The sequence below is a fragment of the Kryptolebias marmoratus genome, linkage group LG14 (assembly GCF_001649575.2).
Source record: "Kryptolebias marmoratus isolate JLee-2015 linkage group LG14, ASM164957v2, whole genome shotgun sequence".
Classification (NCBI taxonomy): Eukaryota; Metazoa; Chordata; class Actinopteri; order Cyprinodontiformes; family Rivulidae; genus Kryptolebias; species Kryptolebias marmoratus.
This window is the reverse complement of record NC_051443.1, coordinates 12797315-12816877: the sequence shown is the minus strand read 5'-3', so window position 1 is coordinate 12816877 and position 19563 is coordinate 12797315. Positions and strand designations below refer to the sequence as shown.

Below are 19563 nucleotides of genomic sequence, written 5' to 3'. Positions count from 1 at the left end.
TTGTTGTTGTGCCGGAACACGTACGGCCATACTGAGCAGCTAACATGTGCTGCTGTTTCTGATCGGGCTGTCGGCTCGAGTTATTTTCCTTGTCCCCCCTCCTCTTTGAGACATTTGCTCTAAAACTCAAAAGAATTCAGCCCCCTCTGTTCTCCTACATATGAAGACACAAACACACCCACTTTTGTGACCTCTTCACGTCCACTGCACGCCCACGTGCTGGGAATTTGCCAAGAAGCACGAGCTGAGCGGACAGCCGCATGAGAAAATTAAGTCAAAGTGTGCAAAGTTAAAAGAAAAAAAAATATTCAGAAGTCCAGCTCGTGATTATTGTTCTCAGAGTTATTAGACTGGAAAGCGTGAATGATGTTAACGGGAAAGAAACTGAAGACCAGGGTGAAGTCATAGGAGCATTATGGGGAATTAGGAGTTAAGGATGGGAATGAAGCTCGGCAGGAAAAAAAAAAAAGAAAAAATCTGGAAATATTTCTGTTTCATAAGTTTCATGACTAGAAGCTGCCCAAGGCCATGCCAGGACCTTCTTTCTCCTGGCATGACTGTCAACTGTTAAACACCAGCAGATGGTGCAGAAAGGTTCCAGGTCCCACCCAAAATCCTTTCAGATCGTATTTCTTTTCAAACACCGGTGTGTTAGAAATATACCGATTCAGTCACTCCCGCATCTGCAATTAGGATTATTGTGTTCCTGAGCTAACAGGGGATTGTTTTCTCTAAATTCAATACATTTACTGCATGTGTCAGCTCAGGAGCTGCATCATTTCTGACCACAGCCAATTAAAGTGGAGTTTCAGGGTTTCCTAATGACTCTGTTGTCCACAGGTGCTGATTTGAGTTAAGCTTTAGAGCTGTTTATAGCCGGTTAGACATGTTACAGACAAGCAGGTGGAAGCTGGGCCTGTGTTTTTACTTTAGCTAATTCAGGCTTCGAAGCCTACAGGTGCTGAGTTGGGTGATTTTTTTTTTTTTTTTACAACAGGTGTGATGTCAGCAGGTGCTGCTTCCTGTCCGGACTGCAGTGATCACATCCGACTGGCTGCTTGGTGCGATGTCTTGCAGAAATGCTAAACGGAGTCGTTTTGCTTGCGATAACTACGACTGAGAGGGCAGGAAGGTTTTATTAGGGGTTAGTGTGGCTGAAAAACAGCAAGGATCAATTACGACCACATGGAGCTGGAGTAAAACCAGAAATCCTGGAGTGTTACGTTCTTTAAAGCATTTTTTTAGGCTTCTACTGAATAAGAACAAGACTGTTCATGTATTAGCACTTGCAGAGGAGCTGCTTCAGTCCTCTGTGTATACATGAAATGCTTTTAAGCCGAAGACTCAGTATGAGTCCCTAATGTTCTGGCAGCACTAAAAGCCCAACAATGATTATGTTCCTAAAAAAACAGAAAAAAGATAAATAATGCCTTGATTTCTGTTTGTATCTTGACTTATACACCAGTTTGTGAGTGTGTCGGTCAGCACATGTCGTTTCTCTGCTCAGCCTGTGTGATCGATTCCAACATGAAACCTTCAGACTGTGACAGACAAGTTTATGTGCCCATAACAAAGTGACTCGGGACCATTTCAGCCTCAAAGAGAAAGGCTCAATTATTGGATTTCCACTCCAGATGTAATCCCAGCTCACAAAAATGGCCAGTTACAGTACGTAACTTACAGATTTTGATTTGAGCTGGGCAGAGTCCGAAGACACGAAGGACAGTAAAATGAGACTGGCAGTCTCCCAGTGGACAGGGGACATTTGGGCTGATTCACGTCTCAGGACAGTTTGACTCTGAATTGTACTTGAGCTTAGTGTCTTATAATGAAAAAAGCTCGACTGGCCTGAAGCCACCTTAAATTAGCTAAATTAACTGTGTAGCTTTCCTGATGTGTGTGTGTGTGTGTGTACCTTTAGAGTTAAGGGGTTGTCTGTGATGAAGTTAATAGAAGCAGGAAATGGAGCTTCTGTGGGAGAGGAAGAAGGGTCACAGAGGAGAAAAGGATGGAGGGTGAAACAGTGGAGATAATCTATCTTGGCTGGGATTCCTTTCTATGACTCTGCAGGTTTAGTTCTCACTGAGTTTGCAGAAAGGTCAGTTTTATACAAACTGTAAGCAATTTAGTAGCGGCATGTCTTCTAACTCTTCTACAGTGTTTATATGAACCAGTGAGAAGGGTTGTCACGTATAATTGCATACGAATGACTGAGTTGCATTAATTTCTGTTTGCATGATTTTTTAAACTTGTCACAACGATAAAACATGGATGAGTGAGTGGGGGGTTGTGGTTATGAGCAGTTAGCGTCTTACCTGCAGCACATAACCATCTGAATGAGCTCAGTTTGGAGAAACTGGGAATAGTTCTTACTGGACATGCTCGCTAATGCCTATTCAAACTGGGGCCAAGAACACAGTGAATGACTGCCATATATGTTGCTTTTTTTATCAACTTTTGCATCATAATCGGTTTCACTTTCCACAGTTATTTACTGTTCATAGAAGTTTATGATTATTTACTCTGAAGACCGTTGGTCCGCAACACATTTAGCAAATCAGAACATGTTAAGCGTGCTCAGCCAGAGCAACTATCTGAAAGAAAAGTAAGGGAATGTAAAAATCTTAAAACTCAGTACATTTCATTACCTTTGCATCAGATAATTTGTCTACTAGGCTGCGCTGAACACGTTCTGGTCTGCATTATTTAACATGGAACATTTTTGGTAACAAACAGCAAAGCAACCCATTATTCAATTTAATGATCCATAGATTTCTGTTGAAAAGAGCAGCAAAAAGGCTTTTAAAATAGCTTTTGAATGAACGAACTGATACTTTATTTTATCCCTGAGGAAAATAAACTGATTTGCACAAACAAATATGAAAAGTTTGAGATTAAAGCAGTAATTTCTTGCTGTTGACTTCACAGTCTAATCACTATTTCTCCAAACTGAGGCCATTCATAGAGCTATCTACAGCAGGTAAGATAAAGACTGCTCATCACTTCTCCACAGAACCTCATTTCACAAAATCTGCATTGCACGCAAGAAATATATTGAACCGGAAACCAAGAACTTTGCTGCTTGTGGTCCAAAAAGGCTTTATGACATTGATGTGGTGCAGATCAAAAGAGTAAAATAATTCTTCTGTTCTTCTCTTAACATGTTTGTTTTTCATAACACACAAGCCTTTTACCTTTTACTAGGTGGCACTATGAGATCAGAGTGATATTTGTGTTATTTAAAAGAATTGTTGTGGTACAATAATAACAAATAATAAAAAAAAGCAACTAAAACTGACTTGGAAAAATAGCCCAAACTGTTTTATACAGCTAGCAGAATGAGTTTTTTTTTATTGATTCTTTGGAAATCACTAAAGTTTTCTGTCTGGATTTAAGCAGTTAAACAATTGATAAAACAGCCGCTACCACCTTTCAAGCGGCTGAAATGTTTAGAAGTGCTCCAGTCTAGACGTGATAGCTTGGGTCAAACGCATTAGCGATAAAACATCGCCGTCAGAGTACAAATAGCTGCTTGTACTCGTGTCTCCATGTATGTGGTCTGCGCTTGAACGTTCTGTTTGTAATCCCACTGTTCTCCCACTTCTGCCTGCTCCTTCACAAGTCACTGAGTTTAATCAATTATCTTGGAGGAGGAATTCACTGGCGTGGTAAAAAAAAAAAAAAAAATTTAAATAAAGGGTGCCATTGTGGTGCAGGCACAAAGAGTCGCGCATGGATTCATATCGAGCCTGTGTGATATATTCGGACGGAGCCAGGCAGTGCAGAGTGCAGAGAAGAAGACATTGTCCTGCATGTCCGTCTGAACTCTGACCAGTGTGCTTCACAGCGATGCTTCAAATTCCTCCAGCAGCCTCCAGAAAGATTTAATGTGTGTGTTTCAGTGTGTTCTGTTCGTACATTTCCTAAAGCGTTACCCTCATTTTTTTTTGCATCATTTCTGCCAGGTTTTATTGATTCAATTTGAAGCCCTAATTTTCTAAATCTCTCCTTTTGTTTGTGGCTCCAAGATATCATTTTCCTTATTTTGTTTATTTTTCATTTCCCAGTTGCATCTCAAGCGATTAAGACTGTTTATGGCTTTCAGAAATGAGAACATTCACATGTGCTTCCCCCTGCTTCGGGATTTCACTCGGTTTGTTTAATATGAACACACTCGGGAGAGCACTACGGTAGACTAAAACAACTAATAATGTTGTTCGGCTTTAAACGACCTCAGCATGTGTGACCTTTTCTCCTCCTTTGCCCCCGCAGTGCTGCTGACCTGTGTGCTGTCCTTCAACGTGGACCAGAAGAATAGCCTGTCCTTTGAGGGTCCACTGGACGACATGTTTGGCTACACGGTCCAGCAGTTTGAGAACAGCGAGGGAAAATGGTGAGGTTCATTTTGAAGGCTTCTTTTAAAAGATCGTCGTCTGTCTGCACTGCAAACATGCCCTTCGTCAAACACATTCCAGCCGCACGTCCAGAAACCAGACGGTTACCTTAAAAGGTCTCACAGAATGTGTGAAATGATTATTTTTATGGGTCAGGTAAAAACTGAGAAAAGAAAACAAAAGGGAGTGTAGGAGGAGGGAGGAATCTGGAGATGGGCTCTGTATGATGGAAATCCTCTTCAGCTTAAAGCTTTTATTAGCAAAGAGCAACAGAAATTTAAGGCTGTCAGTCCTTGAAGGAATGCATATTGTCAGCCGCCTTTCATGGCAAAGATTTAAACTAAAATCTGCTGAGAAGGGACGGAGTTATAGCCATTTTTGTCAAACCTTGTACAGGATGTTATGCACAATCTAATGCAATATTGTGGGACTTGTGAGACGGGATCGTGCTCGATGTATGTGTTGAGGATAACTTTCACCTACTGCCACACCAAATTTTCGCTGAATATCTGCAAAACTGGCTGAGTTATTCTTGTTTTTGTACTTCCTCATGTCAGTCAGCTGCAACGGACAACTTAAACTGAGTTAGCTCCAAAAGTTAAACAGCTGTAAAATTACATCCAATAACTGCTTTCTTAAAGTTTTAGTCAAATCCAACAAGTGGTTCAGGAGATATTTTGCTAACAGACACACACAGTTGACTCCATTGGTTAGTGGTAAGGCTTTAAAAACAGATCTTGAACGATCACTTGGCGCACAGAGTGTGTGCTGGGGATGTCTCTCTGCAACTACTACAGCAAATGGTAGCTCAATATCCGTAAAATTGACTGAAATACAGTTATATTTTTCTTTTTTCTCTGATTGCTTATCTGCATGTTAGAGTCATCTTGGATAGGGTTGACTCCAAAAGTCAATCCATTGTAGATGTGCATCCAATGGTTACTTCCTGAGAGTTTTATTCAAATCAGTCAACTGGTTCATGAGATATTTTTGATTATTTCTATTTCCACCAGATTTATCAGCAAGCTCAATATAAACCCTATGTGATCAAAATGTAATATGCCAAACCTTCTACATTTATTTTACACTTTCACAACACTTTAAACATGATGCACGTCTGAAAGGAAATTCATGTCCTTTTAAAAATCTTATTAAGATTTCCTCACGAAGCAAATTAAATGAGAGGCGTTGCCATAGATGATTGCTTCACTCCTGCAACTTTCACAGCAAAAAGAAAAAAAAAAGAAGTTTTGAAATACAATCCAGAAATAACAATAGGATTTCAACACAGCAGTGATATAATATCATTGTGACTGCAACTTCCTCAACCACCACGTAGATTCAGATTTATATCCAAACCATTTTACTGCCACGAGATTAACTAAACAATATTCAACATTTGTGTTGTTTTTTTGTTTTTGTTTTTTTTTCAAAATGACTGCTGTCTTAAAAGTTAACACTGCTTTTTGTTGTAGCGCAGGTGCCAGATACTATCTATCACGAGTAAAGTTGTGAGGAAAAAGTGCCTTAGCGGTCTAAATTATTACCAATATTCCATCATTTTTGTTCCTATCAGGATTTCACCGTAAGATAATGAGTAATCCTTAAGAGAGGTGTGCATAAATTAGTTGGAATATTTAATTCTACAAAGTCACAGCCTCAATTTGGTTGCAATCAACTCCAGAACATAGAAGTACAAAAAAAAAAAAAAAAAAACGTGGAAAAAATAAGCAAAGAGGTGCACACCATCTGCTGCTGTAAAAACAAAAAAAGGAGCCATATTTTTACTGCTAGCTGCTCTCCATAAACTGCACACTGGAGTATCATCATAAACACACTGAAACCAGAGCTGGAAACCCACTTTTAAAACCTTGTTAAAGGCTATTAAAGTGTTGTAAATGGCGCTGTCTCCGACTCCTCCACCTCTTCTTTAGCTGCCCCGGCTCTAATGGCTCAGTTTGGTCCTCTCCAACCTGTTGCAAAGCCACATCTGATTTGCCTCCACATTGTATTACCTGGTGCTGCTCTGCAGAGATGATCTTATCAAGCTCACATGAGATCAGTTCCAGTAATTCACTCAGTGCTAATCAGTGGAGCCAGCCGTGACCCTATTCTAGTTCAGAACAACGAAAATAAAATAAAAACTACCAAATAGTTGTGAGTTGTAAGAATCTGAACCAGAGAGATAAGACATTCAAATCTCGCCAGAGTTGTTTTTGTTGAAAATTCCATATACGATTGGAAAAAAGCTTCCTTACATCTGTCAGTTCTCGAGTCCTTTGTTTGGTTATGAAATAAAATAAAACAACAGTAATGACTGACCAGCTAGTAGTCAAACCTAGAACCAAGCATTTTACATTAAGATCATCTTATGTTGAAATGCTACAAACATTTTCTTCAAACCCTAAAAATAACACGAATATCACACGATATTGTGCGATCTATTAGAGCACTGACTATGTGTTGGAGATTACTCTCAGCTACTACCACACCAAATGTGAGCTCAATATCTGTAAAATTGACCGAATTATAGATGTTTTTGTGTTTTTTGAAAGTCAGTTGGCTGTAGCGTCCATCTTGAGCTGGACTGACTATAAAAGTTAATCAGTTCTAGACGCACATCAAATGTTTGCTTTCTAAAAGTTACAATAACATCCATCCAGTGGTTCATGAGACATTTTGCTAACAGACACACAGAATTAATACCGACAGTTAAGCAAAGGTGTTGCACAATGTGCAGTGCTTACGGTGTGTATTGGGGATTACTCTCTTCTAAATAAGTGATGGAGAAGTGTAAATTTGAAGAATTGGACATTCTGTGTTAGTTACATGTGTGTGAGTATCGTAATCGTAAACCATAGCAATTACACCGTGATGTAACACGCAGCCTGCCATAACTGGGAGGAGACTAATTAACTGCACATGTGTCCCCCGGCGCTCCACCCACGTTGCAAGAATATAAAAAAATAAATAAATAAAAAGTGCTGCATGTGGAACGGATGGTTCATGATTCACTTTCTTGATGCTTTGGCTCACTATAAATTTTATTGCTGTTGCAATAACGTTCGAAAATATTGTTGTGTTGCTCTTGAGTTAATCAAGAATGTTGCACGAAACGTCCCTCCGTACAAAAACAACCTATTGCTTGTTTGTGTTGAGCATTTCCTAAGAAATCTGGGGACTTGACGTCACAAAATCACAAACAAACGTGGCAAATTTAGCCTTTCTACAGCTAGAACTAAACTGACCTTAAAAGTCTGACATATAAAATGATGCCAGACCTATTTATTTATCGTATTTTACCTGTTGCATGCTATAAACGATCATATTGTGGCGTTTCTCACAAGCAGCGGAGAGCGGAGTGGGCTGAGGGAGTTGTTGTTGTACTCTGCCTCTTGTTTGAACGACCCCATTAGAGTTGAGGAATGTTAATAAGCCCGAGTGTTTAGAAGAAGGTAGATGACTGCCTGTTTTTAGCATCAGTTAACGGAAGGAGTGACATGAGTTTCTGAAACACACACACACGTCTGAGTGTGTGGCATAACTGGGTAAACTGACCTCAGACCTGCAGTCAAACTAACCACTGCACTGATTAGCAAACAGAATACCCAGCAGAATGTGGCCAGAGGACATTAAAATGTCAATTAAATGTTTTTATATTGTTAGCTTTTAGGCATTATTGGATTAGGGTGATAATAAAGTCAAACAACAGCCACATATGTCAATTATAATAAGCTATTACGGCTTTTCCAGTCTATCTGAACCTGAAATTTATGGTTAATTTAACAATGTAAGCATAATTAAGCAAGATTTAAAATGTTGTGGACCTCACAGTCGCTGCTTTTACCCTGCCAAATCCTATAATTGTAATTGTATTGTTCTTGGTATCATAACTGTAAAGCTATGGTGCTTTTGAGTGAGTTTCGGCTGCATTTTCAACCCAATAACCACCCAAACCGTTCTTTATCTGCTCAGGGTTCTGATTGGATCGCCTCATTCGGGCCAGCCACGTAACCGAACTGGAGATGTTTACAAATGTCCTGTGGGAAGGGGGAGCAACACTTGTGTCAAGCTGCAGCTTCCAGGTAATATTATCATCTTTGTGTGTTTATGTGTTTAGATCATATATGAGCCTCACTTTGTTGTTGTTGTTCCACTGGGCCATTCTGATGTATTTAATGGGATTGTTGGGCAACAAGTTTATTTGAAACACAAGAACAGTCCCTGCATCTGTCATGAATAACATCACATCATCTTTCAAATGAAAATGCTTGCTACATTATCTTGCATGTAACTCGCAGTGGTGCATATTTGTAGAAGGCTGAATACTTTATCCCAGAAAACCATTTCTGTTTTTTTTTGTTTCCTGATGATAAGTTTAGCACATTTGTTGTTTAGTAACAAACAAACAAACTAAATATAATCTCTTAGTTCAATAAAATTACTACCAGTAATCTAACACTTGTGACAGTGGTTTTAGAGATCAACACTTTGGTTAAAAATGCAACATTTCTTCTTCTTTTGTGACATCCCTCCTTCCTTTGACCTTGAAAACGAGAAAAACGTTTAGCTCTATTTTAATTTTTAAAAAAAGAACAAATAAATAAAAACAGAGATCTCTGTTGTTTACTGCCAAAACAATGTGCAAACCTTGTCTTAACTTTCCAAAGGATCCATAACAAAAGTCTTGATTTTCAATAGTCCATTTCAAATTGTTTTATTTTAGTTTTAGGGACAGATTGAGATGGTCCGAGGGCTACTTTTTCATCTTATTTTATATAGCTTTAGATCACAGACTTGTCATCTCCATAAAACTTCTAGAAACACTCACTTTTTCTTTCAAGTCTCATGCAATTTTCTTATGGACGTTTTAAATTTAAAAAAATAAAACCTTAAAAAAAACTTTATGTAAACAATTTGAATCCATTTTTTTTTCACTTGTTGCAGCAAGTTTTGCTGAACCACTGCAAGCTATCAGCACATCTAATGAACTCGAACACAGTCATGGTTTAACCCCAGAGCCTGATTTTCACTCCAATGCTGAGCGCATGAAAGACAATAAAAGTCAGCAGGTAGTAAAAACAATCTGTAGCTCCAGCGCAGGAGCTCCTGCGAATCTGAAAATAACTCGGATGAAACAAAAAAGCGGATTAGGTAAAACAACTGCTGAGCTCAAAACATAAACGAACATGAGCCCCGGGGCTTTTGCCATTTCCACACGGTTTAGCCCTGTCTCATAAAACAAACAAGCACCGCTTCCTACTTTACAATCACATGTTCCAATTTTTCAAGGAATTGGAAGCATGACAAATCCTGTAATGTGTGTATGTGAACTGATGAAAGATAAAAAAAAAAGCACATTAGCTTCTTCCACACTCAGTCGTACCGTTGTTGGTGCACATAACTTTGATACTGTGCGCTCACATTAACTACATGTCTGGAGGATGTTGGCTCACCGAAACAGGAAGGCAGAAGATAAACAGTTTTCATCCTTCCAATTTATCGTAATTAGGCAGATAAACAAAAATGAGCTCCTGATCAGCAGGCTGCGAAGCCTCCATTAATGTTCCTCTGCGTACCCATTCAGGACAACCTGGGGGTAGTTTGTACAGCACAATGATCAAACAACAGGAGGAACCTTATCCAGTCGCTGGTAGATTTGTATTTGTTTCTTTGCGAATGAATTTGAACCTTCAGTTTAGTCTGGAAAACATCCACTGGGAACTGGTTTAAATTTGAAGCTGGAGCCAGACTGCTCAGTGACAAGCTGGGAAAAGTTTACAGTGACAACGTTAACAGCAGGGCTGAATTTACAGTTAAAACAAAGAACGACATTTTATCAGCTCTGATTGTTTGTTTCCTTTGACTTGAGCGTCCCTGACTATGAGGGACATCGAGACGGTTTGTCAGTCAGCTGCCTCCCCAGTTTCACGTCAGCTCTGTCTTCATACTGGGTTTACTCTTTTCCAAACCCAGACAAACGAGCCCAAACCATAATAAGTGTGCGGTTGTTGTGTGCTGTGTTGTAATCTTTAACCACGCTTCCATCCAAACAGTAAAACTGAAACGTGGTTCAACCACGGCCATTAACTGTGATGAAATCCGGTCATGAACACCCAACACCCATAATCTTTGGGGTCTCCTTCCAAACAGTGCTGCAGTGTGATTACACTGAGTTTGGAAAATTGAATTTATATTACAAGTAATCTCAGGCTGCAGGCTTCAATGTGGGGGACCAATGTGGGATATCTCCCACACAATTCAGTATATTTATTTCCCTATTTGTTGTGCATGTAGTGAATGTTTAATTTATTATGTGTATCTTTTGAAACTTTGATTTGTTTGCTTTTCTTCCAAACACAGTAATGTAAAACAGTAAGTTAGTATTCCTAATGATGTGTATTTTCTACTTCTATAGTTGACATTTGAGCCTTCAGCGTCTTTAAGTTTTGACAGGTCACTCCAAGAACAGCTGAGGGTAAATTGTCCAGACATCTTTGGTGACAAAAACCTTTTATTTTTCTCACTGCTTCCTGTTGCATGTGAACACATCATGAGTAACATTTTTTCCTTCTTTCAGACAATTAAGCAGTCAGACACTGTTACTGCTAACTATTTGACAGAACATTACACCAAAAATGACCAGAAAGTCCCTTTAACCAAACAATTTCATTTACATGCCATTACTGAGCGTCAACTGTAAGGTAATCTGGAAACTTTATTGGTTTGTGGGGATTCCTAAACATTCCCCATGTGGTGTGTAGTTTTGAATATTTGAGTAAACTCGAGAGTAATAAATACAGTAGATGACAGATACACGCCAGGGATCTGTACAAAACTGTATTTATTTTTATTTCACATCAAAATACCCTCTTGGAAAGCTTGATTAAGAACTGAAATAGTATGTGAATGTGTTTGTGCGAGAATGCGGATCTCTTTTCTGAAGGGAAAAGCAGAATAGGATCCAGAGTATTCCCAAGTAGCTAATTTTAGCCACATGTTGTGATTGCTTAATGATTCGATTCTACTCCCCCCGCATCATCTGTATGTAACAGCCAAAAGCCACACTTAGAGGGACATCATGGTAAAGTACTAAAACAAACTTTATTTAACCACATGTCAGTAATTATTGCATCTTCTGGACCGGTGGAAGAAAGAGAAGACAGCGAGCCAGACTCTTCCTGTGGGAAAACGAGGGAGAAAATTTGTTCAGCTGTTGGTTTTCCTGCGCTGCTTTCTGTTTGTCTCATGGTGTTTATTCTTCCTTTCTTTTTCTTTTTTTTTTCTTTTTCAGACAACACTACTGTTAAGAATGTTGTGCTTGAAATAAAGGAAAACATGACCATGGGAACCACACTGGTGACCAGTCCCAATGGAGGATTTCTGGTAAGAGGAAGTGTAGATTTTCCACAGCAAAGACAAAAAAACGGACTCTTTACTGCACAGCCACTACAAGTTCACTAGTTCACTAAGTTCACTAAACAGTGCTTTTGAGATTCCACGTTCCTCAATTAGATCTTATGTCCTGGGAGAGTAATGGGATACTTTCCATCCACTATACAGATGAGAAATAGATTGAGTCTATTTAAAAAAAAATCAACTCCCGTTAATGCTTTTATTTCATCCTGAAGACAAGAACTGAAAACTAATGAATGAACATTTCTACAACTTGCTAAATGGTCCAAGAAAATCAGTCAGAGAAAATCCAATGTAAGCAGACCATGTGCAGCTGCATGTGGAACTGAAACTCGAGTACTTGAGGCATGTTTAATATGCTAACATCACTTGTCGGCTCGCTGTGTTTATATTCTTAAATTAAACAGAAGTGATTTTTTAAAATGGGAAATTTTCTGCAAGGCTTTTAAAATATATTATAAAGAGGATCGGTTTATATGGCAAGATAATAATTTATTAGCTACCTTTTTCCATTCACTTCAAAGATAAAGTCATTGATGGCACCCATTTTTGTGTGTTTGTTGAAATGTTTTTACCCCTAGCATCTATTTAATCCCTTTTTTCAACGTAATGTTCTCTGATGATGCTATAAACTGCTCCTCTTTGTCAAAAAATTGAGGTACTTTACGGAAATTGAGGACATCCAGCAAGTATTCATCAACTTCCCTGTGAATTTTCCCCATGAATCTTCTAAACAAATAAGAATGAGCTCTACTTTTTTGCTCCTTGATTAAATTTACTTTATTTCACAACAATAGTCACTTCAAGGCACTATACATAAAAGGGAATGTGGCAGGTTTAATTCAAATTAAAGAAAAATTTAAGTCAAATTCAATTTACCCAAAAGCCTTTGTCATGACGTTTCACTGATGCATGTTTGTGAAAATGCCCTAACATATTATTAGGGGAAAAACATACAGTAAATGTTATGCAAAAGATCACAAAATATATCCCAATAGACAATAAAACAATGTGCACAGCCAATGCAGTTTTACAAGCTGTACAGACAAAAATAGGTTCTAATTAAAAAAAAAAAAATACAAAAAATAAGCTGCTCAAAACATGGCCACACAGCTTGATGGTAATTTGGTCACAAACACTGAGAGTTCAGTGAGACTGCCATGGAAAATTCATATATTTTGAGGGATTTTTTTCACCAGCTACTCTCCAAACAGCCGCAGCTGAGTGAGATACCGCATAAATGTAGTGGATAAACTACATCTGAACGGAGTACACCCTTGAGGCTCAAGAACATTTGAAAAAATAGGTGGAAATCCATCAAGAAAATAAAAAACTTTATTATGATTAATATTATATTTTAAAGTATATTAGTCATTCTCTGTAAAGATTTCATGAATCTCTGGTGGTTTAAAACAGTCCTTTTGAGTAGTTCTCCTACTGTGCTCTGCTATAACCCTGAACCTCTCACCCACAACCTCATGCTGGTGGAAAGTTAACCAGTCACAGTCTGCGGGTTTCACTTTCTCAGTGTCTGACTTTTTTTGTGTGCATCTTTTGTCTCCGCAGGCGTGCGGTCCTCAATATGGGTACAGGTGCGGCCTACTGCAGTACACCACAGGGGTTTGTGCGAACGTGAGCTCCTCCTTCCAGATCCTCAACTCCATAGCTCCAGAAGTGCAAAGTATGTAGCACGTCATATTAAAATGCTTCTGTTCTGTGCAAGACGTGATGGCATGTGTAATTGGCTCCACCAGGATAAGAGATCACTGTCTACCAGTCATAGCAGCACCACCCAAGACCCTGACATCAAACTCATCCTCCCTTAGAGAAGAGCAAGATTAGATCATTCTTCTTAATGTAAACTTGTCTGCCACTCTGTTCCTCCCTGGTCCAGCCCAGCCCTTCTCCTGTGTTGTATGCCCAAGTTAGGAGATAGTTTACAGGACTGCAGTAAGTTTCCTTGGAAGGAAACAGCCACAAAATAAGTGGAGAGTAAACGGTCTCCAGTTAATGTCTTACTGTTTCCCCCTTTCTTTCTGATTTACTTTCTCTGCTACTCTTTTAGCAGAAGAAAACATACAAATGGATCATACAGTGCTGTAAAATACATTAAAGTCATTTACAGCGTTATTACATCTTAGATTGGTTTTATCAACACTGCTTGAAAGTAAATTGCAGATCTGATGTTTTAATAGACTGTAGGTTTTTCACAACTGCACTTTTTCTGCCATTTGTCCTCAAGTGACATAGTTAATTACTGCTTTTTTGTGAGTAAGCATTAGATTAAAAACCACAGCTCACCAGGCTTGAGCTCAGGACTGTTAATCTTTAAAAACCCTTGGGTAACCTGAACAGTACCTTACACTGCTTTTAGTGAAAACTTTTCATCAAGCCAGTGTGACATCTGCACATTTCCATATACTGGGCAGTTACGTGATATGACCACCCAGCCTCATTCAAACCCACAATGCAACCTCCATCAAATCTTGTGAACTGATCCTTTCCAACGCTGCAAACTTACTGGTCATTCATGGCAATGGAGAAGCAAGATTATTCGCTAACAATGATACAAACCCACTCGTCATCAGTCCATACTTGTTACAGCACCACTTCAAGTGCAACTGTTTCTGCTCTGCTGTTAATGGTAGCCTTCATATGACTTTGAACCCATAGTCTGGCCGATGCCGGTCAAGGAGGCATGGCATGAAATGACACAGGATGTTGTAAAGAGTTCAGTACCTGTGTCCGGATGGCAGGTACAGATGTTCTGTAATGGTGTAGCACAGTCCAATAATCCTCATTTGGTATGGCCTGTCATGCTCAATCAGAACCTTTATGACATATGTGGGTGCCCTCAGATACACATTGGTTCCAACATCAGGTCACGGTGACATCTGCTTGTCTCACATGCCTTGCCATTGCACAGTATGACCACCTGTCCTCATGCAAATCTCACAATTGACTCTTTTCAAACTCAGCCAATTGTTGGTAATGCTATCTAATGTGTAACGAGCCATCTGTTGTTTCTGACCTTTCCTCACTGACTGTAAGATGCTCCAGCAACTGTCTGATAGCAGTATTGCACTATTTATGATACCACTACTTCTCTCTGGTGCCCATTCTAGACATGCCAGCTCCTTGCAAATAGAATAATTTTCAAATCCATCACTGGTCAGCATGTGCAACAAACTACATCCAAATCAGACCATTTCTTCTGCGTGCTTTTGTTGTTTTTTTTGTCAGTAAGTGTACTGATGTGATCCTTTAAAATAAAGTAATGCAAATAAGTTTAACTGCTTTACCTCCCTAACCGAAGACATTTCCATAAATTTTTGAAAATCATGACTAACTTATCCACTGATCTAATAAAAACAGCATCTTTAGGCTGAAAAATCCTAAAAATATGTGAGCCTCTGCTCCATGTTATTTCAATTTAATTTGTACACACAATTAAACAGAATGAAAACAGGATGTCTTACATAATCTAGGTTTCCAGAACAAAATCAGTAGTCTAATGTCTTTCTTTGAACAAGTTTAAAAATGAATAGAAAAGGTCAGATCTCTTCATTCAGTGTGCCTGTTATTGTTTACAAAAACTCCTAAACTTCCCTTGTAATTAACTGTATTTTTTTTTTTTTTGCTTTTTCCCCCAGGTTGTGCAAATAAACTGGATATTGTGTTCGTCCTGGATGGGTCCAACAGTATCTACCCATGGGAAAGCATTATCAACTTTACGTGTCGTTTCCTGGCAAAAACCAATGTTAACCCTAAGCAATCTCAAGTCAGTTGAATATGTCAATTCCTATATGAGCCAATGAGTTAAACATAATACTAACATTGTTGAATGAATGATTTAGACTTAAAGAGATTAGTAAATGTGAAAAGAAAAAAATTATGGGATTGTATTAGCTGACAATTCAATTTTTGATATTATATTTGATCACTTCAGTCCCCTTCATTATGGGATTTCCTACCAGTTGTAAGAAAATCTGAAGTGAACACTTTACAGCTGTTTTTCACCCTTTGTCTTGTCAACTCCTACCTTGAGTGTATTTTTGTCAATTTGTCCTGGATCGCCCTTGGAATGAACAGTTAGTTTTTATTATTAGTATGTTATACTGGTCTGGAACATGCAGAAATTTCCACAGGGAAGCACTGGAAAAGTCTTCTTGCTGTGCAGTCTAGTGGTTGAAAGTCACATCTTCCATGATTCTTGACAAAGACTGTTTTGTTGCATTAACTCAACCAGACCATGCCACATCCTCTGCAGACTTCCTGGGAGGGTCTGGTAAAGAGAGAACAGCATTAAAGGACTGGAAAGGAAAAATTATTTTAATGTGGGATAACACTTACGATTCCTCCATGAATTGCTACTTTATTGTGGTGGAGGAGTTTGTGTGCCTGAATGATCATGAGAGCTAGGCTGTACGGGGCAATTGCTCCCAATATGGATCTCCCTAGGCAGATTGGTCCTAGGTGACAGGCCAGACAAAGAGTGGTTCAAAACCACTTGTATGGACCAAAGACAGCAAAAAAAAAAAAAAGTGTTGTCCGAATGTGTTGTCCTCACCCTGAAGCCAGGCCTGGGGGAGGGGCTCATCAGCAAGACCTCTACAAATGGAGCCTGGTTGGGCTCAGCCCGAAAGAGTTACATAAGTTTGCCTTCCTGTGGGCCCACCACTTGCAGGAGGGGCCATATTGGTCTGGTGCATAGTGCTATGGGCAGCAGCCGAAGGCAAGGGCCTTGGCGCTCTGACCCTAGCTTACCAAAGCTGGCCTTTGGAACATAGAATGTCAGCTTTGTGGTGGGGAAGGAGCCTGAATTTGTGCACAAGGTTAAAAGGTACAGACTAGATATAGTTGGGCTCACCTTAACACACAGTTTAGGTTCTGGAACCAATCTCTTTGAGAGGGGCTGGACCTTATTCTACTGTGAAGTTGCCCATGGTGAGAGGGACTACTTATAGCACCCTGGCTTGGCCAGGTAGATGAAAGGGTAGCTTCCCTGCACCTTCGGGTGAGTTGGAGTCCTTAGCAGGGGTGTTGGAAGGTGCTCCAACTGGGAATTCTAATAGTCTCCTGCAGGACTTCAATGCCCACTTGGGTAACAGCAGTATGACCTGGAAAGGCATGACTGGGAAGAGGAGAGCTGCTGCTCCTCCACATTGAGAGGAGTCAGTTGAGGAGGTTCAGGCATCTGGTAAGGATGCTCCCTGGACGCCTCCCTAGGGAGCTGTTCCAGGCATAGCCAACCAGGGAAGACCCATGACATGCTGGAGAGACTATCTCTCTTGGCTGGCCTAGTAACTCTTTGGAATCCTCCTGGAAGAGGTGGCTGTAGAGAGAGATGTCTGGGCTTCCCCGATGAAGTGCTGCCCCTGCAACCTGACTCCGGAATAAGCAGGAGATAATGGATGGATGGATGGATGGATGGATGGATGGATGGATGGATGGATGGATGGATGGATGGATGGATGGATGGATGGATGGATGGATGGATGGATAACATTTACAAGACAAATCTGTGTCTATGTGTATTTCAGGTGGGCATAGTGTCCTACGGTATGGATGTGACTCACCAGGTCAACCTCAGCCAGTTTGACAGCAGTTCTAAGCTGCAGCAATTTGTCAGAGCCCTTCCTCAGCATGGAGGGACAAAGACCCACACTTTCTTGGCCATCGAGACAGCAAGGTATGCAGTATTACTCCCTATTATTCATTTAAGCAAGTTTAGCAAATCAGTGCTTTTAATTTGCAGTTCTGTTATGAAGGTGTTTTAAGTCAGCTGGACACACTTATTACAGGATTGTCTATTTGTTTTTTTTCTTAACCAACCAGCAGATGATTAGTCCAACCCATATGTGGTCAGGCTTTATTGATTTTTTTTTTTTTTTTTTTTTTACTGTAAACCTCTGTTTAGGAAGTTTAAAAAAGAAATTAACAGATGTTTTGAAGTTGACCTCCTTATTTACACTAATAATGTCTTATAAATACGTTTTGTTACATTTTTTTGTTTTTCATTCCCTCTTTTTTCTTCTTTTGGTACCAATTTAGGAAGGAGGCATTCACACCAGAAAGGGGTGCACGACCTGATGCAAAGAAAGTCATGGTGATTTTGACTGATGGAGAGTCACATGACGCTTTTAAACAAAAAGAGGTCATCAAAGCGTGCGAGAATGATGGCATCGTGAGATTTGGCATTGCTGTGGGTACAAACTGCCTTTGTGTTGTCAAAATTTTACATTCATCATAAGTTTTAACAAGTAATCCAAAAAAGTGTTCCCTCCTAACGATCATACAGCCATTTTGCTGTTTATGGCAGCACTGAAATGTATACAAATATCAAATCAAATTAGCTTCTTTGACAACTTTTGGACAATTTACATAATTAAGTCACTTGGATGGATGTAATTATTAAACTCCTTTGAGTCTAAGTAATATTTTTTTGTTATTTCCAGGTTCTGGGATACTACAAACGTACCAATGGAAGCCAAGAGCAAGTGAAGAAGTTTGTTGATGAGATTAAATCGATTTCCAGTAACCCGGTCCAGGATCACTTCTTCAACGTGTCTGATGAGTTTGCTTTGGTGAATTTAGCGGACACACTGGGAGATAAGGTGTTTGCTTTGGAAGGTAAACACAGAAACAGACGTTCACCATGTCTGACTTCACTCACAGTATTTATTACACAAACATATACCAAACGTCTGTACAGCAGTAGTTCAACATATTTGGTTAGCAAAAGAGTGAGCAAGGGGCCTGATTCAGTACTGAAGGAGGTGTAACTTCGAATTTAAAAAATATTGACTCTTGTAAATATTACAGCTACTTAAGACAGCTGTTTTTTTTTCTGGGTCAATGTAGACTTCTGTAATGCTGAACTAAGGAAAAGCATCAAATAGTTTTTATTCGAGGAGTTCATTTGTTTTTGTTTTGTTTTTTCTGACTAAATCTGTGAACAGGGGTGCAAATTTTCAATATAACGTATATCCAAGTGTCCAAAGGTTATGTTGAGATAATTCTTTTAAAGCAGCGAGTTTTGTGAATCTGTAATATAACAACAATATGCAAACAGCTTCATTTTGTGCAGTTTAATTTTTATTAAATTAAGCCAAACGTTTCCTCCCTCAGCAACTTCTGGGAATGATACCACCTCCTTCGAGATGGAGATGTCCCAAACTGGCTTTAGTGCACATTCTTCAAAAGTAAGTCCAAATCCAATTAATTTGTGCAACTAATCAGTAAATACCAAATTTATTCATTAGAAAAGTCAGTGACTAACTGATTTTTTGAATATCAAAAGTATTCTGTACTGTAGATCATATATTTAGAGAGCAATATATAAGACTGCAAGCAATCTGAGGAAATATTTATGAATATATGTAACTAATAAACTAACTATCTCTGATATATCTTCAGCCTAATTCACCTCAGTCAGCAAAAGACTACAGACAGACTTTTGCTCTGTTCTGTGTGTTCATGGCGCTGTTTTGTCTGGTTGCATTTGAGTCAGAAAGAGAAGAGACGCTCTGAGAGGCTGAATCAGACGCTTGTTGATTTAGCCTCCTCGCGCGCCTCTTAAATTCATTTCGTAGGTATTTCCTGAGTTGGTTTAAAAACAAACAGGATCCTTTCTTACGCCCCTCTTCCTGTTCCTGACTCATGTTCATCACCTCCTCTGTCACCGCGCACATTGTCTCTGAGCCCGAGGTGGCTTTTATCTTAACACAACCAGACAGAACAAGAACATGTG

At 39.4% G+C, this 19563-nt stretch overlaps 1 protein-coding gene across 1 annotated transcript in view; it reads left to right on the top strand.

Annotated features, from left to right (window-relative positions):
- Positions 1 to 19563, top strand: part of itga1 (integrin, alpha 1) — a 47466-nt gene that overhangs the window by 12391 nt on the left and 15512 nt on the right. Inside the window, exons 2-10 of the mRNA XM_017407931.3 lie at positions 4273 to 4393; positions 8370 to 8479; positions 11689 to 11780; positions 13377 to 13491; positions 15464 to 15591; positions 17354 to 17502; positions 17865 to 18015; positions 18269 to 18443; positions 18942 to 19015. Coding sequence (XP_017263420.1) covers positions 4273 to 4393; positions 8370 to 8479; positions 11689 to 11780; positions 13377 to 13491; positions 15464 to 15591; positions 17354 to 17502; positions 17865 to 18015; positions 18269 to 18443; positions 18942 to 19015 — 1115 coding nt within the window. The remainder of the gene's footprint in view (positions 1 to 4272; positions 4394 to 8369; positions 8480 to 11688; positions 11781 to 13376; positions 13492 to 15463; positions 15592 to 17353; positions 17503 to 17864; positions 18016 to 18268; positions 18444 to 18941; positions 19016 to 19563) is intronic.